Source organism: Typopeltis vanoorti, chromosome 17 (genome assembly GCF_054136105.1).
Source record: "Typopeltis vanoorti isolate ZY-2024b chromosome 17, IOZ_Tvanoo_1.0, whole genome shotgun sequence".
NCBI classification, from domain to species: Eukaryota; Metazoa; Arthropoda; class Arachnida; order Uropygi; family Thelyphonidae; genus Typopeltis; species Typopeltis vanoorti.
The window spans coordinates 113,429,914-113,457,896 of NC_143565.1; the positions used below are offsets into that span (position 1 = coordinate 113,429,914).

The 27,983-nt window shown below is 33.3% G+C and overlaps 1 protein-coding gene across 1 annotated transcript; it reads left to right on the plus strand.

Annotated features, from left to right (window-relative positions):
* Positions 1 to 632: 632 nt before the first annotated feature.
* LOC150097809 (chitin deacetylase 1-like) lies at positions 633 to 27,983 on the plus strand. Its single transcript, XM_090407198.1, has 5 exons — positions 633 to 757; positions 11,583 to 11,825; positions 20,677 to 20,826; positions 23,466 to 23,787; positions 26,717 to 27,983. Exons 1-5 carry the CDS (start codon positions 709 to 711, stop codon positions 27,549 to 27,551), a joined length of 1,599 nt encoding a protein of 532 aa, XP_090263324.1. The 5' UTR covers positions 633 to 708; the 3' UTR covers positions 27,552 to 27,983.

A 27,983-nucleotide genomic window follows, 5' to 3' on the forward strand; every position in this document is an offset into this window, starting at 1 on the left:
CCACCTCTGAGTGTAATTAGAGAATGAATGACTCTATATAATATAAATATAATGCTTCCTTCCACCTCCTAGTACAATGTTTAGCCGTCCCTGCTTCCACCTGTATAGTTCAGAAAGTGCTGCACCCTAGTGACTAACGTAGTAATAATTTTATCTGAATTTCGTCTAAGCATTTCATTGGCAACTTATCTGCTTTTAGGATAACTTAAGTAGTGGAAATAAAGGTGTATAAATACGTGAACTAATATCATTCTGAGGTTGAACGAGTTGGAGACGTAAATTTTACGACATAAATACAATTTTCAATGTCTTTTTTTCTCTTATTACTTTTTTTTTTTTTTTTAAAGCATGTTTGATGTTGTTGTAAAACGATATAAACTTCGGAAGAATATGTTGCAAAAATAGACAGAGATGGAAATACTTCTGAACATGATGATGATACTTAGTAGTGTTTGATTTCTTGTCATACATTAGATAAGAAACGCTAAAAAGGCGTTCATGGATTATTACATAAAGAACGTGACTTCTAATTGGACAAGAAGCGCATGACGTCACAAATACTTGTCCACTAAATAACTATGAGCAAACTGTTAGAAAGGAGGCAAAAGTAGACCTGTTCTAGAGTGCCCTTTTATAGGGCCGCCGTATATAAGCGTTCACCAACAGTTTTTCCGTTTACCTTTTAGTTGTGCGAGAGAAACAGAGAGAATGAAGTCGCTGGGACTGGTGGTGATATTGGCAACTCTGGCATCTCATGGTAGGTGACCTTAGACGTTCGATCTAATGTAGAAAAAAAATATTGTTGTGGTTATTAGACGTGAAGTATTATTTCTGTTATTGAGTTGAATTAATTGCCGTAAACAAAATTAGTGCTTCCAGCTGTTAAAATGATATTATTATTGAATAAGAGGAAAATCTTATATAATTAAGCGATGCCATCCCGTTGTTTCTATTTTATTTATTTATTTATTTTCTGTCCATTTAAATTCGTTATTTAATGAAATAATCCAGATTCCAAAAAGTTTTCCCGGTGGAAAAGAGCGCTAACAAGAAATGAGTCTAAATACATCATTCAAGCTGTTACGCTTTGAGGATATCTTTCTGTATGTTTATCTTTTCTATCCTTTCCTAACATCCTGTCCTTCGTATCATTTGTTTAGAGATCCATTTACGTTTCATTGCATTATTATCCTCTCTTAGTAAATGCTTGCTTATTTTTTTCCCTTTCAATTAGTAAAATAAGATGATAAAAATTACCGCTACGAATGTGCAACTAAGAAATAATATTAAGCATATATCATTCTGATAATTATTGAACTTATAATTTGATTGTTAAGGTTTAAGATTTCTGAATAACGAAAAATGAGGTAATTTGCATTTACGTGCCACTTTTTTTTTTTTTTTTTTTTTTTTTTTGCTGAGCAACTGTAAATGAGATAACTAGATATAATGGTGATGATGATGGTTAAACGTCCCAAATACTTCTTTCTAGTTTTAATAAGAATCCGGTACTTTCAGAACTTGTTCTTCCAACTGATAAGGTCAGAACTTGTTTTATCCTCTTTTTATGTTTAAATAGCTTGCCTTCCTTGAAATAAATTAACGAATGCTAGAAGATGCTTGTTGAACAAACTAGATTCGATTGGTTTATTTGATTTAGGGTGCAAGAATAACCTATGATGTCTGAAGATAGTCGACCCTTTGGATACACAAAGAAAATGAGTATGAGTTTAAAAAAATTGCCTATGACTGTGCATTGCGAGTCAACGCATCAAGGAAGAGACTCGAGTGAAACCTCAAAGAGAGGATAAAGTGTTACAGGATCGTCGCAACTATCAAGAATCATTCTTGATTATTCATGCCTGATAGAGTAAATCGTAATTTTCAACCAATCACTAAATGTGATTTCGGTTTTAGTAACTTTAAGATATTTGAGGCCAGCGGAACTTATAAAGTGACTACCTACCAACCTACACCGTCTTAAAATAAATTGCCATGATGCAATTTGAGCCAAATACTTCACCTAGATTTCACACTGGTGTTTGTGGTAAACAGCAGGTAGTCGTTATGTATGCCACTGTTGCGGAGAGTCCTCCCACAGGCGCTTTACTTTGTCAAATTGTAATATTTAAATTTCCACCAATGCTCCTGGGGCATCATGCCTTAGGTGTTATCATGGCCTATTCTTGCTCGTATTGCAACTCTGTAATTTAAATTAAAATTTATCATCCATTAGACAAATTCACTTTAAAATATTACTTTTTCAAATTATGTTCTCTAAGCTGGCAGCCAGTACCATTAATTAACGTGGTAATTTTTTGAATTTGGCGAGAATTTTATTGCTATATGGTGAAGGTTATCAATTAGTTTTCTTCATAGTAAGCATTAGATCTCTCAATAAACGAAATTGATGGTATATCAGAGTAGCATTATATTTTAACAGATAATTTTAATTCATTTTAATTATTCTAAACAAAGCGTGTTAAACTCGGTTTGACAGTCCTTCTAAGCGGAAGCACAGGCGCTTACATGCACATTAAGGTCCAATGAATATTCAGGTTAATTCCCACGAAGGTCCTACTTCTAAATACAGATTTTCTTAGCCATCCAATGGTGTCATTAGTCCATGTAATTGGGTCTTTAATATAAGTTTGGGGATTTTTTTTCTCTGTGGTACACACAGTATCGCATGGTTAAAACTCTTTCTGGGTGTAAGGATCCAATGAACACTGACTATCAGCGTGTATATGGCATAGAATTAACTGAAATGCCTGCAATTTTTTACGGTTATATTAATCACCCAACGACTCAAATGAACACGCAAGAAACAAAGAGTGAAATAGTGTAATTAATTACTACTACCCCTTTTTGAAGTCAAGCAGAACTTTTTTTTACATACAGTCGAGTTTCTTAGCTGATCAAATCCCTAAATGAGTGTAGTAACTTCCTATTCTTTTATTTATTTAGTTATTTTACTTTCCTAGTTAAAGAACATGCACATCTTCCCTAATGTTGTTTAATTGAGCAGAACAATTCTGTATTGTTGACTTTCTTTATTGAGAAAGAAACAGTGGACTCATGTCCAGTAAAATGCATTTTATGTTGACCTGGTTACCTACTTCTCATTATTCATATCTGCATTGATGCACTGCATGTATCAGACCTGCTAGTTTATATTTGCCCTGTTAAAACATTACGTACACGATGATGACATGTCTATTGTTAGCTTCCTCTGTTACAAAACAGCATGGTCAGACATTGTCTTCACAATACGTTCATATTATTATTACTATTATTATTAACCTTCAGGACCATTTTCGAGAAATATTACAAATCAGAATCAGGTCATTCACTACACATTATAAGACAGTAATAAACTTGCAGACATTCAATTGATATTTTTTTTTTAAAAATCAACAATTCCTGGTCGTTTTTTTAAAAATGAAAATCTCGCTTGGAAGTCTAAGGTAGCTTAGTTAATATAATTTTTGAAATATACTTCATGTGCATCTCTAGCATTGTTACTCAATTTGAAATGCAATCAGGTTTCCTTGTTGCCATGGTTACTTGATATTCATAGATGCATTTTATTCATTTGAGATTTTTTTCATTTTCTCAATTAGTAAGATAAGTCGCACGCTGTAACAATAATCACCAGTATCATATGGAAATAGTGGTTTCCATATGATACTGGTCAAACCGGTCATGGCACGCACGCACGCACGCACACACACACACACACACACACACACACACACACACACACACACACACACACACACACACACTTTTATTTAGATAAAATATATTCAATAGGCAAGCCACCATTCTAATAAATTAAGGTTATGAAACTCAAGGATGTGGGACGTAGAAGTCTGTAAGTGCGAATGATGAAGATGATGAATAATCATTCCCGAATCTGAATTAAATCGGATTCGGGTACCAGAAACTTGAAATGGCATAAAGAAACAGAAAATAGAAAGATAGGCAGTCAACACAGAACTGCAATGCGTGCTACGTAATAGTTATATCTCAAAATAGTTACTTGAACTCAAAACAATCCACTCAACTTCGCATGGATTCTTTTGAGTTACCCTCTTTAATAACGTTGTTTGTCAAATATTATTCAAAATTAACCTCTCCGTTTTTGAAAAGTTCTGAAGTACTTGAAGCCCTTTGAGGAAACGTCTGTAGTTATATAATGACTGAAGTGGTTCGATGCTTACTGCATTCTGTAAATATTATGCATAATGTAAAAAGTCTGGCTAGCATAAAATAGTTTTTATATCATTTTTCACTTTCTTCTACGTTTACTTTATAGTTTACTGATAAAATACTTTTAAAAGTGATCAGTCAGAAAAAATCTTTGCGGTAAAAACGGATATCAAGATCCAAAAAGACGGGTGTCGAAAATCCGCAGCGTTTTTCGGTAATCATAAAGCCCTCAACTTTCTTTGGCTGAATATTCTGATAACTAAGTTGATATTTTCAGCCTCTATTTTTCTTATTTCAGCTCTCAACTTACTATTTCTCTTGAACTAATTTTACTTTCTGTATGAACTTAACATAGAATAACCGTAGTTTACGCTCAACCCACCACCACCATGCTTTTTTTCTAGCGAACGTCTAAAGCGAGCCACCACTGGCTTAAAGAAAAAAAGAACGCATGTCAACGTCCCTCAATATTTCCTACGAAACAAGGTAATTGGGTTAGTTACCCTCTGTTGCTCGCGGAGAGACACCGACAGCGATTGTCGAGTTTCTGCATCGAAGCTTGTGTATGCATGTGTGCATTTGCTGCCTGCACGCGAACTCTTGTGACGTAACTAGTGAGCTAAGAAAAGAAACAAAAACAAAAACGGCTTACAAATATATGTGGTTGCCCCACTTTTCCCTTGCTTTGCCCAAAGAACAGGAAAGACTGGTTTACAACATTCCGTTAGCTGTATGTCCGGTTTCTTAGACAGCCTCTGTCCTTCTTTCTCTTTCTTGCAGTGTCGACATTTCTCTATCCCACTGGTTTATCACTGCAAGGGTCCCTTGTCCTATTTCGGCTTGATGGTCTGTACAAACTCCACACGATGCAGTTATTCTACTCCCAATTATGTATTCTTATAGGTGTGTTGTGGTTCTGGTAGCTCAAGGAAGAGCATTCGCTACCATAGGTCACAGCCATTGGCCTCACTTTGACTGGGTTGCGTGTGCAAAATGCAAACTAGCTAAGAAAAGAAATTACTCGGGAAAATTTCGAATACCGGATTCTCCTTCTTCTTGTTTAAGTCTAGGGAAACTGCATTCCTTTCAAAATATGTGAACGAAGCAGGTTTGTTTCAGCTAATCATAAAATGATTCGTTGTTTTTTAGAACTGAAAGCGATAAACAATAGAAACGGGATGGACGGTGATGAAGAAGAAGAAGAGAAAAGAGAGAGAGAGAGAGAGAGAGAGAAATTACAAAAAACAAAAAAACTAGCTTCACTTGTTAACTGTCTGCGTCGCATTCGCAGCAATGTATATATACAGAAGAGAGATGTAAGGTTTGATCTGATCACCAATTGGAGAAAGTTGTTGTAAACTTCAGAATTTATACGATCTTTGGTACGAACATGTAGAGTTTTGCCTCCTGAAATAAAAGTAGGTTCCACCAATTCAATAACCAATACATGCATATACCTAAATAGCAGGTTAGGACTGAGAAAACTGTATCTTACTTAGCTCATTGCCGTAGTGCACTGAGCGAGATTGGGTGCATTGCTGCGGTAGGCGTAGGTGATGAAGCTCTGCACCAATGGTGAAAAGTGGAGAATTGCTGCCAACTAATTTTCAAAACGTTAGGACCAAACAAACAAACAAAAAGAATGCTATCTATCTGGCTTTGGAAAGTAAAAGTCGTGAGGAGGATTTATTTATTTCCATTTATAAGCGCTACGAGTATGTGATCCCAGATAACCTAGTACACTATTTAGTCAGGAAATCTGGAATGGGTTTGAGTTTCAACCTTAGTTTTAACTACTTTCAACTGAAATTGAGTAAAAAAAAAAAACCGAATAACAATCTCTGATTAATTGTAAATTCGATCTGCAAATAATCGCGGTTTATTATTATTATTTATAAGTACATATTCTAAGTTATTTTATGTACGGTTTTTGTTCGTATGGAGGAATACCGAAGTGCTCCGAGTAAAGACAGACATATTAACTGAGCGCTTATTACAGAACCATCGACCTTTGACATCAAATCCCGATCAGGAATCGCCTAAATAGATTCGATCATAATTGTTAAGCATACGGGATTCAGTTAAGAATCATCATTTTATTATTATTATAAAGCTTATTATTATTTTCATTTCATCATTTTTGAAGTGGCTTCTCACGGCCAAGTAATTTAGCATCTTAGAAACTTCATTATGACTGTTAATGTTACATTGTCTGTAAATTTATTTATTTATTTTGCCTGTTTCGGACAATGAAAAACTCAACTTTTCGGGAGGGAAACCCTTCCACCTCCAGATAAAATGGGCTAGCTCACCTTCACTTGAAAAGTCGATAAACGTTCTACTCGTCCTACACGGGATTGGAACTCAAGTCTTTCCAAACAAAAGGCATCATCGATACCCACTGAACTAGGAAGAATCTACGTATTTTGCTTCAACAATAAAATTGGTGTCTCATCAAAAGAATTTCACATGTAAATAAAAACTTCTTAGCAGGATAAAAGTGTTAAACAAGACAAGATTAATTCACTACAAAACACTCAGCGTAGTGAGAATGTTTCGCGCAGTTCTGAAACTAAACTATTCAAATTTCTTTGACATCAACATCCAAAATAATTAATCAACGTAATTAGTTTTCCACATAATTAATCATTCATTGTGTTGAACACAATGAACAATGACAATCATTAAATTTTCAGTAAGTGTAATCTATCCATCTGCTAACATTCTCTAAGCAACGACCTTTTCCCTTTGGGCAGTCGTAACCAGTCTCTCTCGTTAAGCACAACCCTCTTATTTCTCACTCTGGTCCACAGACAGCTGGGTGTGTAACGAGAATGGATTACGCTGGTAGACTCATCACTCTTTTGGTCCCCGTACAGAAATATTTCAATTACTGGTTCACTTACACCTGTTAATGACTGCCATGGCATTTTGAGAGGGCTCGATTATCTACCGTTGACCTTATGTCTGGCTATCTGTCTAGGAGTTTGGCTTTTTTTATTTATTTGAAATATTAAAAAAAAAAAAATGCATTCAGAATTTTAATGCCAGGAAAGAAGACGCATTTTATTCGGTGAAAAGCAATAAATGGTAAAGAGTAGCAGAAATACAAAACAGAGATCTCTTTTTTATTTTTAAATGAAAGAAAAAAGTTTTGTAAAAAGTCTTAAAGGTTATTCTGAAAGAATTTTTTAAACATAAATTTCAGATATTAGTTAAGTCGTTTGTTATTGAAATAGGTTCAGAATTTAAGGTAAATTGTTTCTAATTCAGAAAATTGCAATGCAGTAAATTATATTGTTTGCTCTGCCTAAGTTATAAAATTGTATAAGACATCAAACTTATAACACTCTTCTAAATGAATCTGTCCGTCCTCCACTGAAACAATAAAATGAAAGCTAAAAGTATGACAAAAATTGTGAGAAACTGGAATGACAAGAATTCTAGTTACGAGTCTGTTGATGGGATAAAAACTCGAATCAAGGGAATTAAACATCTGTCTGAACATGTTTGGTAGGGGGGAGGTGGCAAGTTTTTAATATCCCTCTCAACTGAATTCGACAATGATCATGCCTAATGCAAATATTCGAACCGGCTTGATATTTTGTTAAATGACCGCTTTACTAGACATATACGTACGTGACTGTGGTTATTGCTTTCTGCTCATCGGTAAAATTTGTAAAAAGGACCTCTTAGTTTTAGTTGATTTTCCCATAATCCAACAGCAGTACCATCCACTACCATAATTCTTATATTGATTTATTGAGATATCAGTGTATTAGAGAATCAAATAAGTTTCACTTAAAATAATATTAAACGAAAAGAAAGGGAAAAAAATTTTTTTTTTTCTTACTGAACACGGCGTACATGGTAGAAACGTACTTCTCATTTAAACTCCACCAGGAATAGCACCCAAGGAGGCTGGATTGGGTTGCACTGTTTGATATTATGGCTGAAGAACGAAGGCTATGAAGCCAGTATGTGAGTTAATCGCATATGTTCTTCTGACCGTTTGCTTTGTTTCGTGGGATGAAAAATCAAAATACAAGTATTCGGAAGGAAAACAGCGCCACCTCATTATCAGATCGGGCTAACTTACCTTCAGTTAAAAAACTTTTAAAGGTTCTTCGTGTCCTAGACAAGATTTCAACCCAGGAATTCCTAACTAAATGAAATCACTATTACCCATTGAACTACCAGAAGTAAATAGAAGAGAAATTAAATATGCATCAGAATGAAAAGATTCAACAGATGTCATTTTTGATTTAAGAAAATTGCTTGAAAAGTAAGAAAAAAGAAAAACGCCCATATATTATTTTCATATAAATACAGAAATCATGTGATAGAGTGTCACAAGAATTAATCTAGCGAATTAGGAGAGAAACAATCTCCTATATTATTGTTATATAAAACTTATTCGTGATATTTATTGAAATGTAATTAATAAAGTCAGTGGGGAGAGTGACAACATCAAAATGAATTGCAAATCCAAATGGGATCAGCATTGAACCCATTTAGTTTTCTTTTCTTTTATTTTGTTATAATTCTGGATAAACTGAGGAATTGTACCATGAGTACGCTGGCTTGTATCATGGTGTATCGTGTCATTTGGAAATAATATATTTGGAATTAAAATGAGCACTTGAAAAGTGGAGAAAGATGTTTGTAGAAGAAACAGAACAAATGTTTGAAGAAACATGTTTGAAGAAACTCTCACGTTTGATGATATGATTAAGAATAAACAACCATTAACTACAACAGAGAAATCTTCTTGGGTGTATTATACATAGAGAGGGAGATATCAAGAAGAAAATGATTCCAGCAATAAAACTAATAAAACCAGCAATGATATGTGACAGAAGGCTGTCTATGAAGAACAAGAAAAATATTCAAAAGTGATTAGTCCGATTCTTATGCATGGATGTGAACATTGAAGAGTGAAGAAATTGCCAGAATTAAGGAAAATTAGAATAAGGTGGTATGGGCATGTGAGACAACAACAGATTGAGCTGAAGTAGGCAAAAAAGTGCTCGAAATGGTTATGAAAATGATATGGCCAAGAAGGAGGCTCAGAAAGATGGATGGATGTAAGACGAGGACATGACACGCAGAATTACCAAGGATCTCATCAAAAACTGGAATTTGAGGAAATCTTTAATTTGAGAAAACTAAAACACAACAGTTGCCTTGTGTTATAGTTTTATTGTGCTTTACGTTTTGAAATCGCATCTTGCTATAGAAATACCTTTCTTTAGAATTTAAACAATTTATATATTACTCTAATTACTCTCAATTTAGACAACAAAATAAAACTCGCATGCTCCACATACAGTTAACATTGACAGCAAGTGTCATAAAATATCATTTTATTAGATCTATTCAGGGAGTGAAAATTATTTGGAAACCAGTGTTTTAACAGATTTGGGATAATAGGCTCATGGGGCTATAATCTCCTTGAGTTAATCGGCAGAGCGAGAACCACTGAACCATTAAGTAAGTTTAACTATCAGAAAGTAAATAGAGTAGAACGCATGTCTCCTCATGATGTTTTCAGTCTATTGATGCTATTAAGCTTTGCTAGTCTGCGAAAAAGTTAATGATCTTTGTAGGATATCCAAACATAATGCTGTGATATGTTACTCTTTATCTTTCCAATTTCCTGCATTTACGAGGCTAGTGTAAATTTTTACGTGCCGGTTCCGATATATTTTAGATCTATTATTTGCTTGAATTCCGTGGGATGTTTTATCACGCACCTTATAGAAAATTATTGTTTTTTTGTGGCACTTTTTTAAATTTTAATGACTTAGTAGGTTATATCAATCTATAGATCACCAATAGGGAATTATAGCCAGCATTGTTCAAGATTTATGAAGTACGATAAACAAAAATACAGTGACCCATTTTACGACTACGTTCTATTTTTTTAATACACGCTTAGTTTCTGTTTTTTTTAAAGAAATGTTTTGATTGCTATAATATCTTTCGTGATTTGATCTTAATGTTTTCGAACACCAGATAAATGTGGCCTCAATGCTATGTTTTAATGACAGGTACTTTAAAAAAAAACTGGAAGAAATAATGAAACAGCAGGGGTAGTTTCCAGAGCATTTTTAATATAAATCATTAATATCAAGTTGAATCATTTTAACCAAACTATTGAACTTGATAGGTCTAACAAATTTTAGATCCGGTCTTTAGGAAGAAGATGAGGATGCTTTTACTTTATGGTGATTTTATTTAAAATTAATTGTAATTAATATATTTTAATAAGCATTTGACTCGAGGGAATAAAATGTAAACCATAGGATCGAATAAAGAAACAAATGTATACCGTCTTTGCAATGAACATTAAATAAAATAACTTTTTTTATCACATTAAATTTCTATTACCAGCGAATAATAACATGCATTCTGGACTTTTAAGAATTTCAGGGGTGTTATAAGCAAGTATTCGGTGCCTTTGAAAGGTGGAGCTTATATTTCTAAAGAAATATAAGATCCAGCATCAATTAACATTCTGGATGACCAAGGGCAAACCACACTGTTTCCTCGGTTGCAGGGAAAACACTTTTCCCTTGGTTGAGAGAGAAAGTAGTGTTTCTTAGAGAGAGAGAGAGAGAGAAACTCCATATGAAAATCATTAAAATGTCGTTCCTTTAAAATTCTTATAGATCTTTACTTTGGTAAATACCATCAAAGAGAACGAATCACTCTTCGGAACATGACTATAGAGACGTTACGTATGTGTGTTTACAAAATGTTTAGGGAATATTATTAAATGATTTCTCACTTTAGGGTTATCAACAGGCATCCCTAAAGCACCAAATCACCCTTTATCTCCTATCACAAAATGATCTTTTGCGACGGAAATGGAAGATATGTTTATAGCTATATTATATTACCAAAAGGTCAAACACATTATTTTTTATTTTATTTAGAAAGTTTTATAAGATCACATAGGCAACATTCCGACGTATTTTAATAATCTTAACTCTCTTAAAAAATCTAAAAACTGCTAGATACAAATAGAATTAAATTATTTATTTATAGGCTGATTTTGAAATATGATATAAAATCGCAAGTATCAAGTAATTCTGCAATTACTGAAGTATGAAAAATAGAAACGTCTTTTTAAATATCTCAATTCAAACTTTATATATTTACATAAAGTTCCATAAAAAAAACCTGCAATAAGTGTGACATGAAGGAAAAACTAATTCCTTTTATTTATAAATTAGCAATAAGATAAATTTGGGTACAGATGAACAGTGATTGATCGGTACAAAATTTAACAAACCATGATAATATTACAGAAAATCTGTTTTGACTGACAATAATGAACTATTTTTTTACCTTTTCTACAGCACTTGGAGTGTCCGTTGTAAAGAGACAAGCAAATGCAGATACACAGAACGATGCCGAATTATGCAAAGGAAGGTCACCTAGTGAATATTTTCGACTCACAGCAGATGAGGATTGTCGAGATGTAGTGAGGTGTTCTGTGCAAGGCTTACTAGCTCTTCGATGTCCTTCAGGATTAGCGTTTGATATCGTAAAACAAACATGTGATTGGAAAGCCAATGTCAAAAATTGTCAGCAGCTCGAACGTAAGAATTTCTGATTATTATCAACATTTCGTGTTTTAAAATGCCCTTCTTCATTCTTTTTAAGATAAATAAATATTAAAAGAATCAATGTTTATTGTTTAAGCATTTTAATATTAATTAATTAATTTTAAATAAAGTGTAAAACGTTTCATATAAAATTAATTGATAATCTTGAAATATTAGCAACACTTCCCTCAAGAATGAATGATTACATAAATTTCCTGATTACATTGGGATATGCAAAGTTTACTTTTCAACCACTCTTGATTATTTACTTTAAAATAGTTTTTTTTTTTTTTTTAAATATATTATTAAGAAATCAGCTTACACGGTCCACCTAGCGAACAATTCGTCAATGGCAATATTCGATGATTCTTAGCTGAACTTCAACTGTTTAGTAAATTATAAGTTAGCCTACGTATATTTCATGATTCAATTGCAGTCGACAGCAATATTAGATTTACGCAGTTGTAACATAAAATATGCGATTGCTTTAGAGGGCGCTACTTTATACGTGTTTTACAAAATCGGGTTATTTTCTAATGCTATGTAAAGTGGTGCCCTCTGTGATGATTTGAAATATCAGAAAATAAATAAGAATATCGAGTGTAGAGGGAATAATATATTCAAATTTTGATTATAAGTATTATACGGTACATATTAAGCATTTAAGACTGCACTTTTAAATGAGATGATTTCTAAACATAGCAGACAAAAAATACGGAATCTTGGAAACGTTTTGGAAACGCTTTTAAGAGAATATTGCTGTATATATTGGATGTGTCATTGAGACAGTTTCACCATATAGATTCTAAATTAAAACAGAAAAAAAAAAGTACTTAAGAGCTTTTATTTTCTTGCCACATGTTCAGGTGTAATATCGCATTTTATTCTCAAGTAGAAACCCACAGTCAAGATTCATTTTGAAATAGCACAACTTGATTACGTTCAGCATGTTTAAATAAGTATTGCCAGCACTGTATTTCAATGCAGCCTAAATTGCACATACTTCATTAGCGTATGGACCGTCATTTATTAAAAATTTATAAAGAAAAATTACTTTTAAAGATAATCGTAAAGGAGTCGCATTATTCCAACATAACCCTAAAAAAGTTCACAATTCAGTACTAGGGAAAAAAAAATTATAGCCTTTACAGTAAAGTATTCTCTCCCCAGAAATAATAATAATAATTATTATTATTATTTTTTAATAATAATAAAAATTGTTTAATAAGAAATCACATATATTGGCGTATTTTATAAATAGTCGTATTACAAATAGTAAAATTATGAAGACTGAAACATTGAAAACAAAACAGTGTGTGTGTGTGTGTGTGTGTGTGTGTGTGTGTGTGTGTGTGTGTGTGTGTGTGTGTGTGTGTGTGTGTGTGTGTGTGTGGCTAAAAAACAGCATTCTCATGAATATAGCTAGCTACATATTGAACTAAATGGCAGGTCACGGACCCACTGGTTCTGGTATCTAGTCTCGCAAGCTACCAAGAGGCCATGGCCAGTTGTCCTCTTTGAAGGCAAAACTTATCTTTGCGTCACTCAAATCATATGCATTGCGATATCCTTACTTTCGGCATGTATAAGAATAATTAGGTTAAAAAACAAATAAATAGCTAATTCGGAGTTTGAAGTAGTTAGCGTCCTTATTATGTGTATAATAATGCTAGGATTTGTGTATTCATAATTATATAAATCATGTTAATATTTAAATGAAACGAACAGAATAGATAATAATGAATTAAAATCTTTCATCCACTAAGCTGACTTTGTTTTGGTCATTGGCATATCTGTTTTCGGCTCTGCCAGCTAGAAAAATATAACTAATGCCATCTATTGGAAATTTAACGCATCAGCACAATGTTCGCATTTCGAAGCGCAAGTTATATTAGAATATCCTCCTTGTTTGTTATTAGGTGGTTGAAATTCATTGACGCGTCTACTAACGATCGTATTTCATATTTCAATTAATACTATATAATTGATTAACACATCAATTTAATAAAAGTATTAAATAATAAAGTAATACAATTATGTAAATAATTAAAAATCTGATTATTTTGAGAATTCCTAAAACAACTAATGAAATCACGTACATGGCTGATATTCAACTACCAACCATTCCCGCTTCTAAATTTACTACTTTATTTGTTTTCCCAATTTCTTTATTGAGACACAGAAATATAGTCATCTGAATAATAATGAATATAAGATCATAACATTCATCTAACTAGATGGCAGATGAATTTCAACGTCTGGTGTGAGGTCACGAGCCCGTTTATTGGAAGCCTGAAGGCCGCATCATCTTCAATAATGAAAATTGAAGATGACACGATGATACAACAATACAATAGATGATACAATAATGACAGAACTAATGATACATTTTAGCAATTCATCATGATTTATAACAAAAATAACAAATTAAATATTGAAATTAATAGCCAAATAGATATGCATTGAAGTCAGTTAAATTGAAAAAAAAAGTTCCATGTTTAAAACTTTTTTTTTTCAAGCTATCAAAAAAGTTATTGGCTAGGGGGGGGGGAATATATATATATATATATAATTAAAAAACTCATTAGCTCACTAACAGTAGTTAATTTTAATTAAAAATTAAAATTAACTACGAACATCCTATATAATTAAACATTCATTACAACATTACAATCGATGGTCATCATAGTACGCAATGTATCGTAACTCATACGGAAATAATGCACTGAATTTTCATCAATAACAATTGATTGTACGCGAATACAACGTTCCATAATTTTTTTTATATTTAACTTTAATTTACAACATTCCATCATATATAATGATGTTATTTATAAAAAATAATTGTTTTACTTCAATTCGTGATTACATGAACAACCTGGTAAAAAAGAACGACTGACACCGAGACATCAAAGAGTAAGGCAGCGTAGGGTTGAGTAGAATCAAAGAGAAGGTATATGATCAGTGGTGAGACTCTGTTCTTGGCTTAATTTTTATCTTAATCATAGTGGAGATTATTTGAAGTGTAATATTCAGTTGTTTGCCTAGGGAAAGCAATAGCAAATAAAAGTTAGAGAGATGTTGAAGGATGACCCGAATAAACTGTATGCTGGCCAAAGGATCATTGTTGTTGTTTCAATCTAGTGTCAACTGTCAAATTATGCACTTTGGACTAAGAAAACTACAATCTATTTATTATATTGATGGGATTGCACCGCTAGCTGATGAGGCAAGGATTTGGGAATGATGGTGGACAGGATCACTTTTGGATATTGAAAAGTGCACTGACAAATAAATAAGGAAGTTATTATTCCTCTTTATAACGCTTTGATACCTACACATCTGAACAACTAGTAGTATAATATTTCGTCACCTAGATTTATTGATAAGGAAGGTGGAGAGGATTCAGATGGGAGTGATCAAGATGATGTTAGGCCTATGGAGAGAACCATATAGGATAGATGGAAAGTATTGTAGGCTAAAAAATTTAGTGGATAAAAGAAAGAACAAGGAGATATAATAGAGACATATAAGTTTCTAAAGAGATTCTAAAGAACAATAGAATAAATTGCCAGAGATTGTTTTGAATGCTTGTCAGGGAGTATGTTTAAGCAGAAGAGTGACAGGCATTGTGTGAATAATGGTTAGCAATGACCTCCAGCGATGAGTCTTGGAACTCCGAGGAGATGGCCAAGTAATAATAATAATAATAATGATGATGCATTGAAAAGGGCAAGTATCAAGGTGTTTCTTATAAATGAAAATATGAAAGCATGCCACAGCCGTCATCACTTCAATTCACAATACATTTATATAAAAAAATTATAAGAAATATAACATCATTGCAATACATAATAAACTAATATTTTAAGCTCAGTTTAAAATGTACCATTAAATGTAATATTACATTTAAAATGTACTGTTAGTTTCCGTGAATTTATGGGCCTAATTATAAAATTTTAGATTTTCGGTATTATCTTATATTATTATTGGAGGTTATTTCCTGCTCTAGTTTTTACTGAAAGCGGATTTAAAGTGCTGTGACTGGTTATATTCCTGTATTTGGGCTGAAGGTTATTAATGTTACGATATAATTAGTGGAGCTTTCTAACTGATTTTCCTGTTCAAGGCATTTATTATTTGTTTATCTGTCGTAAATGGGCAAAACGAGAAACAACAGTTGCTCCACCTGTTTGAGAAAATAAAAATAAAAATATCATCAAAAAAAAAAATGTGAAAATAAAAATAAAGTATACAAAACCCTATTTCATAATATTGTAATTTGAATGTCATATCATGTTATTTATATATAACATGTTTGCAAAAATAATAATAATAAATAAATAAAATTGCAAACTCTGTTTTCCTAATCATGATAAATTATCTCGTGTCCAGAATGAATATATTAAATATCTAAACAGATGTAAATAAATTCGCATAAAAGTCATTTATACTTTTGAAATGACTTACATTTCAAAGCTATTTTTTTTGTTATTTTAGGGGATAAAATATTTATGTTTATTCGGATGTTTTATCCACCCGAAGTGTTAAGTTAGTAGAAATTAACTAGAAATATTTTGAGCCTAAGGAAGCTTCATCATGACTGGCATTTCTGTTGGTAAATATATTCAGTAGAAAGTGTTATTACAAAAATACATTCTTGGATTCAATTTCTGCTGATTAAAAAATAACGAAATCCTTACTTTTTGTTTTAACTTCGCTGAATAATAATAATGCTATAATGAAAATGATATAATAAATTAAAAAAAAAACATTTATTTATTTATCTTTGAATTACTTATATAAATCCACTTGGCATTTCTCGAAATACTTCAAGAAAAACCGGTTTCATAAAAAAAAAAAAAAAGAAAAGAAAATTTTCGTTTGTTATGATTTGATCATAAAAATGTCAGGTTTTCAGGACATGCGCAGTGAGAGTTAATGAGAGTTCTATCGTTTACAATCAGTAAATATATTATTAAAAATTTTAAATTTTAATATCGTTTGATAGCATGCATTCATGATATATGCTATTATATAGTTAATTTAGATTAGGGACACCACTAGAATGTTCCCAACTGGGCCCCTTACGCATAAAAAGTTGATTTTAAGAATTGTATTGAAAACATATGCGATATTCAACAAGTTATCCCATGACTGTAGACAACAGCGAATGTTCCAATTGCTCTTCGGCTTGTTTTAACCTGATTTTTCTGTTGCAATCTATTTAAATTAAACTGACATATTCAAGTCTGAGATGGGATCATTAATCATGTACACAATTGAGAAGCGGATTCAAATATTTCGTGGAAATCACTAAAAGTCAGATCAAGACTATTAAATAGATCTTCCAGTTAGTATTTCCCAACAGTGACGAAATCTTTGAATGACTTGCAGGGGAAGAGGGGATAAGTTTTACTTTTCCCTTGATGTTTTTTTCTTTGATGGCATCAAGTAAAATTTTATTGTGGTACTTTATTAATTACTTTATATATTATTCGTTTATTTATTTATTTTGAAGATATTAGGCTGGTCCTTGTGTTTCCACAGTTGTTTTATATTAGAGTTTCGGTGATGAGCCAATATTCCAACCCAATCATAATTCTTGAGTGAAACGTCTAAGGTTTTGTATCAAGCATGCTAAATTCTTAATCAACAGTTTCATGTCCGACATATTTTTGAAAGTGATGGCAACATTCAGAAGCTCAGAGGGTACTGATGCAGCATGAACAAAATACTACATTGTCTAACCGTCGTAAACATTTGCAGTCATAAAAGACATTTTACTTCTCATTATGACTTTAAGAAAGTTTTTTTTCTTTAAAAAATCATTTTGATTGTTAATCGATGACGTTACAATTTCGTGAACTCTAGATATGTTCAGGAACATGCAATGGAGTGCTAAGTTTTCTTATGTGGATGTACATTTATCTATTTTTTAAAATTATTTTTAATGAGAATCTCATCTAACTTTTAGCTCTTTTTTTAACCCAGTCACTTCAGACCTTTAGTAAGCAGAATGCACACTGGATAATGAAAATTAATCTACCACTTAAAGACATCCGGTAGTCAACCAACAGACTATGGGTTTAAATCTCATCGTATGTTTTTCCGGGGGTGATGGAGGAGGGATCTTGTTACCTTCGTATGCAACAACTAACTTCAACTGAAAAAGTCGTATATCAGTTCTCAAGTCATGAATGGGAATTTCACTCATTTGGAATGCTCAATCGAACTCTTTAGTTGATTTGAAAATAAATAAAATCCTCTCCAAAAGTCATTGCAAGTAGCTAGTTGGTTGGATTAGTATTAAGGCAATTAAGGTTCCGAGGTGTTACTTCCTTCTTTTGAGCTTTCGTTCTTTTGCATGAAACTCTGAATTGCCGGGAAGTCAGAGCTTAGTACGCCCAATCAAAGCAGTTAAAAGAATACCAAAGAAAACTGTAAAAGGACTGAAAGGAAGCGGTCAATCTGAGAGCTTTGTGGGAAGGTTAATACTGTAGTTACAGCATTGACCTTAATTCTAAACAAACCACTAACTAGGTGACATAACCTCTTTTGAATAAGCCTAAAATTCTTGGGTTCTCAACAGAATTTTAACTCAGGTCTCTTCAGTCGAATGCATCAAGTGATTTACTACTATAAATATCTTATTGTAGTACTGTACTTGATTACATCTGTCGCTGACAAAAACATTTTACAATAATGTTAAAACTTTTCTTTCGAATATAAATTGGAAATATCTATGGGATGATAAATCATTCACCTTTGATTGATGAAGTTGCGAAACGGATATATATTTTCTCTTTCAACATCGCAGTGAAATATGATGGGATTGTGAACCGATCCTTAAAAGAAAAAAACACTTCAGCAGCTCTAAACAGGGAAACGTTATTACCTTCTAATGCATTGCGAAGGGCTTATGACTGTTGACTACTTAGCAATGTCTGCAATAGGTCAGTTTTTGTCATTGATCCATTGAACCAAATAAAATAGTTGAAATAGTTTAGAACAGAGAGAGAGAGATTGTTTAATTGCTTGTAGAGACGTTGCCTTTCTACGATGTAATGATTTTCATGAGAAATTGACTGAGCTTTATGATGATTGGTGGATTTCCACCGTACGCTAACTTTTGACACAAGGAACTTCAGTTCCTATAAATAAGAAACATTTGCGATTTCACTTTTAAAATATACTGCAGAGGAAAGCATAGGGAAAAAAAAATAAAGAAACAATTTTTTCGCTTAATTTCATTTCTCCCTTTCTATCTTCAGTTTTTCTATTTTTTAATTACATACTGTCCAGATTGAACTGAAGATTGTTCTTACGTTATTATCCTTTCTTCTTGCAAAACGGAGTCAATCTCTTTGAGCTGTATACGTGCGTGTCATTTAAATTCTTTTGTTTCGATCAGTCATCCTCTTTAATTTACAACAAAGCAGCGTTAAAATGCAATTTCACCAACCGTAACTGTCATACTTCAACGTGTGGACATCTCATTTCGAGGAATGAAGCGGCACATCCGCGAATGTTATTTAATAAGTGCAAAGATAATATTGGATGATATCCGGGCTATTCACTAGTTGGTGTTTGGTTTAAGAACAATAACATAACAACGATTCTATATTTCCTCCTTCACCCAAGTTTAAAGAATTCCGGAGTGGGGTGTGTTCCCTTTACTGCAATGATTCGTGCTTCCTGGTTACGCCTTACTTCCTGTTACAATTAGTAGCAATTAGTGTGCTTGCCAGCCATATAACGTGTATAACTCTCATAGTGCTTCACTATTTGGTTTCTACGAGTAATTAGATAAGTTTCCTAATTATACTAACAAACAACATTTCTCCCAAGAGAGAGAGAGAGAGAGAGGAGAGACATAAAAGTAAATGAACAAATTAATTACCAGAAAGCTTTTTTAATTACTTAATTATTCTTATATCGGAAAATGTCCGTTTTAGTTTTTCCTCCTTCCCTCTTATGTTAATTCATTTATCAGCAGTTGGCGATTCCTAGAATGATTATATATCATTCGTGAACAGGGGCGGCTCGTGTATAGGCACTACGGAACTGCAGCATCCCCAATTTTTCTCGATATATAAATATATTTATTAATTTATTTATATTTGCTTGTAATATTTAATTTCATCATCAACAATCCTATACAATTCTCTTATTTTCTATAAAATATAATAAAAATCCATCTTGTAGCACTTAGGGCCTAGGACGCTGGAAGGACTGTGTTTACCACAGTGTCATATTGCTACAGCGCAAGCATATGCACGTCATAGTGAGATACGAGATATTAGCGTAATGCGGCACTGTGGGTCGCGCATTTCCACTGTTGTTGTTTATATGCAGTTTGTAGTAGTTTGTAGTGCTTATCCTGTTTACACAGTCTCTTTAAATATTTGGACATTACAATGAAAGACATAACATTTGTTATAGTTTTTATTTCAGAACATTATTGGGGTTATGATAATAGATTTTATTTTTAAGTAATTTTGAATTATACCAAACTGTATCATTTTATAGAAAATAAATATTTTTTCATGTTTAATTTTTTTTTTAATTTTTACCATAATTTTGGTATTTTATCCAAACACGTATACACTGTACTTACAGTGTGTATGTATATTTCGAAAGTTGCGGCAACCCCATAATTTCACGCCACGAGCAGCCACTGTTCGTGAATGAATTCAAGAACAGGAATGACAGCTGGTGCGAATAGTATGGTCTCCTTAGACGAGTTCCTGACTCCCTGGAGGTCTTTCTTAATAATAATAATAATAATAATAATAATAATAATAATATTAGTAATATAGTATATGTAACTGTTCTTTTTCAGAGCCACGACTGGCAACTCCCATTTTTGCGACCGATGAACCTATCTGTGAAAGTGGCAAATTGGCTTGTGGAACCAGAGATTGTATTGAGAAAGAAAAATTCTGTGATGGAAATCCAGATTGTGCAGATGGTTCTGATGAAAACGCATGTAGTAAGTAAAAGTTTCTATTTGTTTTTAAAAGCATTGCCAAATAATATCAATATTTCTTAATATCACATTAATGTTCATCAAGAACATATAATAACCACAAAGAGAAAAAACGGGAAGGAATACTTACCGAGGTGCAGGCACTTATTTAATGCAAAACGTTCTTAAATGATGGTGCAGACTTCCCATCCCATCGATCTTTCCTTTGTATTAGTGGCTTATCATGACTATAAACGGTGTGTGTTCTTCTGGTCGGTCTGCCTGTTTTCAGTAATGTAAACGGCTTTCATCAGACAAACCAGGTAAAGTTTTCGGCAAGAAAAACTCTATCTCCTGTATGAGTCCGACTAATTCACCTTCAGTTGAAAAGATTCATTGCCTTCCAAAGAAAGATTTTAAGAAAAAATTTGAGGTAGTAGAAAAAAAAAAAACTTGGCAGGCAGCTATGATCATTTGCTCGGACGACATAGAAAATTTTTATAGCTTAGAAAGATACGAAATGACACTAACAACTCCACCATTGTTTGACCTGCTTTGTGTCCTAGAAGGAAGTCGAACCCAGATCTTTCAAATCAATGGTTATTTATACTGAGCTACGAAGACGAGGATTGGAAACATACATCAATGTGGATGTTCGAAAATAATAAAATATATCTACCGAACGAGAAATACACCACTGATATTAATTTAATAAAAAAAATAGCAAAACTATTTCAAGTTAAAAATAATTATTGATAAACAAAAATGGAGGACTAAACATCTGTAATAGATTTCAACTAGGCAGCAATAACTTTTTCCCAACTCCTAAATCAAGTATAACTGGTACTAATGCGAAGTTCTGAAGTTCTTCACTGACACATAGCACTTCAATTGATATCAGTCATGTTTATCGTGACGTTATTATTTTCAGAATTTCTTTTATTGATGGAATTTACTTTAAAGATATGATCAAGCTAAAATTGTTAGATTAAATAAAAAAAAAAAAACTCACTAAAATGCATGAAACCAGTAATGGTTAGTTAGAATTGAGAGATATGAAAAAAAGAAGGTAAAGGAAGTGGGGATAATTATCATATAGACTGGGCTGGAATAAGAGACGAAACTAGAACAGATTTTAATTGGAAAGAAACATACACCAATGGGGATGTTCGAAATAATAATTTTAAAAAAATCGTTTCAAAGGAAGTAGGTGGTAGAAAAAACATACCCTTTGGGAGTATTTTTTTTTTTTTCAGTCTATACGCACTCTCTCTACCTTTGTAATCGGCGCAATTCAGGGCATTGCTATAACGTGGTAGACGTAACTGAGTATGCTACAATTACCTGAAAATTAATTAATGCTAAAGGCCAGTTTATTCTTTATCCTCTTTATGAATTCTTCAGCTAATATTGTCTGTTTCATGGAATGAAAAACTCGTTTCAACTGGTATTTATTTGTACGATGCGCACAAATAAGTTAGTATTCGTTCATATGTAGTCATGAGCGTTTTATGTGGATTGTTTTTGAGTTGAGGAGTTAAAACTCTATGAACTATTTTCTTTTTATTCTCTCACAAAGGGTTGCAAACCTATTGTAGATTATTATCTTGAGTGCTAATAATTAGATAATCTGGAACCCCTCTTTGGTATAGATGCTTCTGAATACTTTCAGGTGGGAGATGAATTTCTTCTCCATCAATAAGAACGCAGCCATGCTGGTCTATGCTAGAGAAGAAATTCATCTCCAATCTAAAGGTATTCAGAAGCATCTATACCAAAGAGGGGTTCGAACTAATACTCTCTCTGTTTAAGCAGACAGGCTATAAGTCCACTCGGTTAACCTGCACCAAAGATCGACTTTTATCCGGTTGAAAAAACGCACAGAAAATAGTTCATATCGTCGGCGACTATAATCAAATTTATAATGGTGGTGTAACTTACTACCGGAAAATGGGTAATCCTTGTAAGAAAAATTGTAGAATGATTGCTCGGTCGACCTATTTGAAAATTTGCGTAGGATGGGGGTTATTAAGGAAGGCGTTCCTGCGATGGAGTAGGGTACTGGTTAGCCGGAGTCGAGATACGAAATTGTTGTAGCACACCCACGAGGCAGTTTGTTGTCCGACCCGAAATCTAAAGTGATTTAGTCGAGCATGTAAGGATTAGAGTTCATAAGCGAATAAGACAATCAACCACCTGCAGTCTACTGTAGTGCTTCTCAGTGGTTACCCGAACCCACGTTGACTTGGCGATGCACCATAAGTACTCGTATGTGCAATGAAACAATGCATTTTGGCCTTCATGAGCTCTACACCAAAAGAAGACTGATCAAGAAGGTGAAGAACGAGGCAAACGAGTATTAAAATGTCTGTTGAATATGAGCAGTGGAAGAACTGCCATGCCCAGAAAACTCTGCAGTATGGAGATCCAGGAACTGAGTGGGACAAAAGAAAGCGCATTTCTCTTGAGAATTGAAGAGGTGAATGAACCTGCAGACGATACTACTTGTAGATAATTTATAAATAAATGTATATTTTATTTTTGAGTGTAGTTTATTTTCTATTATAACCAGTACCGATTTGATTATTAGTTATCTACAGCTATCATTATAACTTAAAATTTAAGCAAAAATATTGTGTAATCATTGCACTTTTTTGTTTCAGCTGTTGACAAAGATCCTAACAGAGCGCCCCCTTGTGATCAAAGCCAATGTGCACTTCCTGATTGCTTTTGCTCTCCCGATGGTACCCAAGTCCCAGGTAAATTAGATCCCAATAGCATTCCTCAGATGGTGACCATCAGCTTTGATGACGCAGTTAATAACAATAACATCGAAGTATACGAACGAATCTTCCGAGAAGGTAGAAACAATCCTAACGGTTGTCAGGTCAAGGGCACTTTTTTCGTGTCTCATAAATATACTAATTATTCTGCTGTACAAGAACTTCACCGCAAAGGTCACGAAATTGCAGCTCATTCCATCACGTAAGTACCATATAACCCTTTCTGCCTTTTATTGTTATTTTGCAAGATTGCATTTGATTGCTTGATGTGCAGTGCATAATAATGAATTATCCCAAGTCATTAAATATTTCATAAATAAATAAATAGCGTTAATAACTAATTTATTTTATTCTTAAATATAATATTTCTTTTCTTTTTTTTTCATAATTCAAAATGATAGTTATTAATTATTAGCTTGGAATTTTTCTATGCAATTAAAATTATGTTTACAAATTATAGGTTTAGAAATGTCACGTGATGTTTGAAGTAAACATTGCGAGAAGATCGTTACAAGGAATGAAATGTGCAAATTTACGATAAATTTCATTTAAAATCATAATCAACTGAAACTTTGCCTAGCATATGCTGAAAAAATGAAAAATAAAAATAATAAAAATATAAAAAGAAAAGAATCGCCATCAACAAAACTTTATTCTCTTGCGTGATGAGATAAGCGCAATATATTGCATTTTTAGTTATGCGTGCACGACACCAATATCATTAATGCATTTTTCGAGGATTCATCATTTATTCATTGAAAGATCGAATGGAAGGTCTTAACCGTTGTACTATCAAATGCTTTATTTGAAATTACTCTGTTAAAAAAAAAGAATAATAATTTTGCCCAAACAATTATATCAAATATTAACGTTTCGAGGAAAAGGGTCAATAGTTCGCCCAGAGAATACATAACAAAGAAGAGTATCTATAAACACGGGAACGTCTAGGGCAAACATATCCTAAGGGAAAATCGCTAAATTTATTCCTCTACTCCTCTTCACCGCTAGTAATTTTTGCGTCGGACCAATGAGCCAGTGCCTTTACATTAAATATGCATCTACATAGCATGTGACAGTTCCTATTTTCGCTTTGTACCACGCACCGTGATTGATGTATTCCAGTCCACTAGAAATACCGCAAGAAGTGAACTCCATAAAAACTATTAAAATACTGCACTGAATAAATAAAAATTAAATTAAATTAAATTAAACAATTATTATTTTCTTCTGTATTTTAAAAAGTTCCTACTAGTTCTTAGAGCCATCTAGGAGAGTAGTGTGACAAATTCTACTAGCTAAAGAATTGGAGATAGAGGTTGATGAAGATATGGGAGTAGTTGCTGGAAAATGTAGAAGAGTTCTCAAATGAAGAATTTATAAAGCTAGAAGCACATAAAATTGAAGAAGAAAGAAAGAAGAGAGAAGAAAAAACAAGAAAAAAGAATCCGAGTTTTAAAGCGCGAAAATAGAATTGCCTTATTAATTGAGATATTTACCCCTGTTAATTAGGCAATTCTGTTATTTGAAGAAAGAAACTCTAACACACACACACACACACACACACACACACACACACACACACACACACACACACACACACGCACGCACGCACGCACGCACAGAAAGAAAGAAAATGTAAACTGTGCACACGAAGTTGGATGCATATTATATATTTTTAAAGAAGTCCACTACTGCTGTCATCTTACCGCAGAGATAAGTCTAGATCTTTCACAAGAGACTTGTGCATCTAGTGAACCATCCTCAGAACTCTGTTGCAATTCCTGAATTTGAAGAATTTGTTGTTGATTGTGTAGCCTCCTCCGATGAATGGTCCCGTTAATAAAGCAGGAACTTAGAAGAACAGCTTTTGTTTCACTTGTTTCCAGCTGATTATTTCGCTGGTTAAGTGCACAGGAGTGCTGTGCACTTTTGTTTCGTTATTTATTACAGCACAGTAATTTTATAATTTGTACATTGCATAATTTTACTATTCATAAAGAGTAAAATTAGTTCAAAATATGATAAAACAGACCTACATATTAGCATCCATTTTAGTATTTAGGCAAGTTAATATGTCCTTATGGTCCATATATTGATTTTCGACTTCCGACATCTTCGACTTACAATTCTTGTTTTTACGGATGAAAAATCGTTTCTAAAAAGGAAACCAAACCTCCACCGCATAAGCTAACTCACATCCAGATAAAATCACTCATAAAAATTCCTGGGTCCTAGATGGAATTTGAAACTAGGTGTGGTTCAAATTCCGTCTAGGGCAGAGGAACTTTTATGAGGGAAATTCATTCCTTAATGATGTCATGTGGAGTTTGTTCTTTTTTTTTTAAGTAAAAAAAAATGCGCACCTCTTAGACAATAACAAACTTCGAATTCTTGAATTTGTCCATTCGGATAAGCAACCGAACACTACTTTTGTGCACAATTCCGGTTTTTAAGGCATGCAGAAAGTGAGTAAACAGTTTTATCTTGGAAAGGCAGGCTGGGATTCATCTCTGATATTAAATGAGTTTTAACGGACAGAAACTATTATTCCAGAAAATATATTCATACAGAATTATTGTTATTTATGTTTGCTCTGATCCCAGATTTTAATTCACTTTTCAGTGTATCTCAGAAATTTTGGACACTTATTTCAGAAACATGTCTAGAAATGCTGTGCTTCTCTAAATGAGAAACTTAAAAAAATTCTACCGAAAACCAAAATAGTTGCTGATAATTTTGTTCAGCAATGATAATTTAATAATTTCAAAATTATTAAATTAAAATTAAATAATTAAATTTAAATTATAATTTTAACTTTCTAAAATAATTAATTAAAATAATTTAATTCCTTCACTTTATGTAACTTGCACATCAATATTATGATTCGCAGAATTGAAAAATCTGATAAATTTGATCCTCTTCCATTTTATGATCTCTCAAAATAGGCAAACCTGCTGAAAAACACACTAAGTCAATAGACAATAAACTAGCCTCAAGTTCGTTCTCCTTTCAACGTTGAAAGAAGAACGAACATTAGAATGATCATTAATTTATAGAAAACTATGTACATCAAAGAAATTATATGGCTATTGAATTGTCTGGAATGATTTCCCTTTTTTTTTATTTTTCAGGCATCGTAATGATGAAAAATATTGGAGTGAATCCAGTGTGGAAGCGTGGGCCAAGGAGATGGCAGGTGTTCGCTTGATCATCGAAAGGTTTTCCAACATCACAGATAACTCTGTAGTCGGAGTACGGGCGCCATATTTGCGTGTAGGCGGTAACAACCAGTTTTTTATGATGGAAGAGCAAGCATTTCTTTATGATTCCACAATTACAGCTCCTCTTAATAACCCACCCCTATGGCCATATACCCTATATTTCCGTATGCCTCATAAATGTCACGGTAATGGTCAAAATTGTCCTACAAGATCTCATGCAGTGTGGGAAATGGTGATGAATGAATTGGATAGACGAGAAGATCCTACCTTTGATGAAGAGCTTGCTGGATGTGCTATGGTTGACAGTTGCAGCAACTTGCTGACTGGAGAGCAGTTCTATAATTTCCTTAACCATAATCTCGATAGGCACTATAAAACAAATCGAGCCCCGCTTGGTCTTTATTTCCACGCAGGATGGCTGAAACTCAACCAAGAATTCCTGGATGCTTTGATTCAATGGATGGATGAGGTTTTGGACAAGAATGATATCTACTTTGTCACCATGACTCAAGTTCTACAATGGATGCAACAACCAACCGAATTGCCTCAAATTCGTGAATTTGCTCCTTGGAAAGAGAAATGCGAGGTAAAAGGTCAAGCTTACTGTTCGCTACCTAATGCCTGTCCATTGACCACCCGAGAACTACCAGGAGAAACCGTTCGACTTCACACCTGCTCAGAATGTCCTCAGAATTATCCTTGGCTGGAAGACCCAACTGGTGATTACTTTGCCTTCAAAAAATAAGCAAATTCTGTGTTACTGCAGCAGTAAAAGCATTCATTTACTGTCTTCATTGCTCATATCATCCTCTGCAAAGATCGGAATTCGATCGCAGGGCCATCTATGTACGCTTTATGGTCTCCAACAATATCGCTTAATCCTTACTTTGTAAGAGTGCGAATTCTTCAAACAAAAAGGCTAAACTTAGATGGACAATGGCATCTCGACACCTTTTTTTTCTAAAAAAAAAGGATGACATTCCCGGTAATATTGCAAATGTATTTAGTTTTAATCAGGTAAAAATCAGTTTCTTGTTTGTTGTTTGATGTATCCAAATTAATTTCTTTTCAGCCAGGTTCATCCGGTGGTTGGAATACCAGCATTTAATCGAGTTATTATTGTTTAGATGGTTTCCTTTATATGACCATTACAGTCCAGAGAAGCTTGAAGAACATA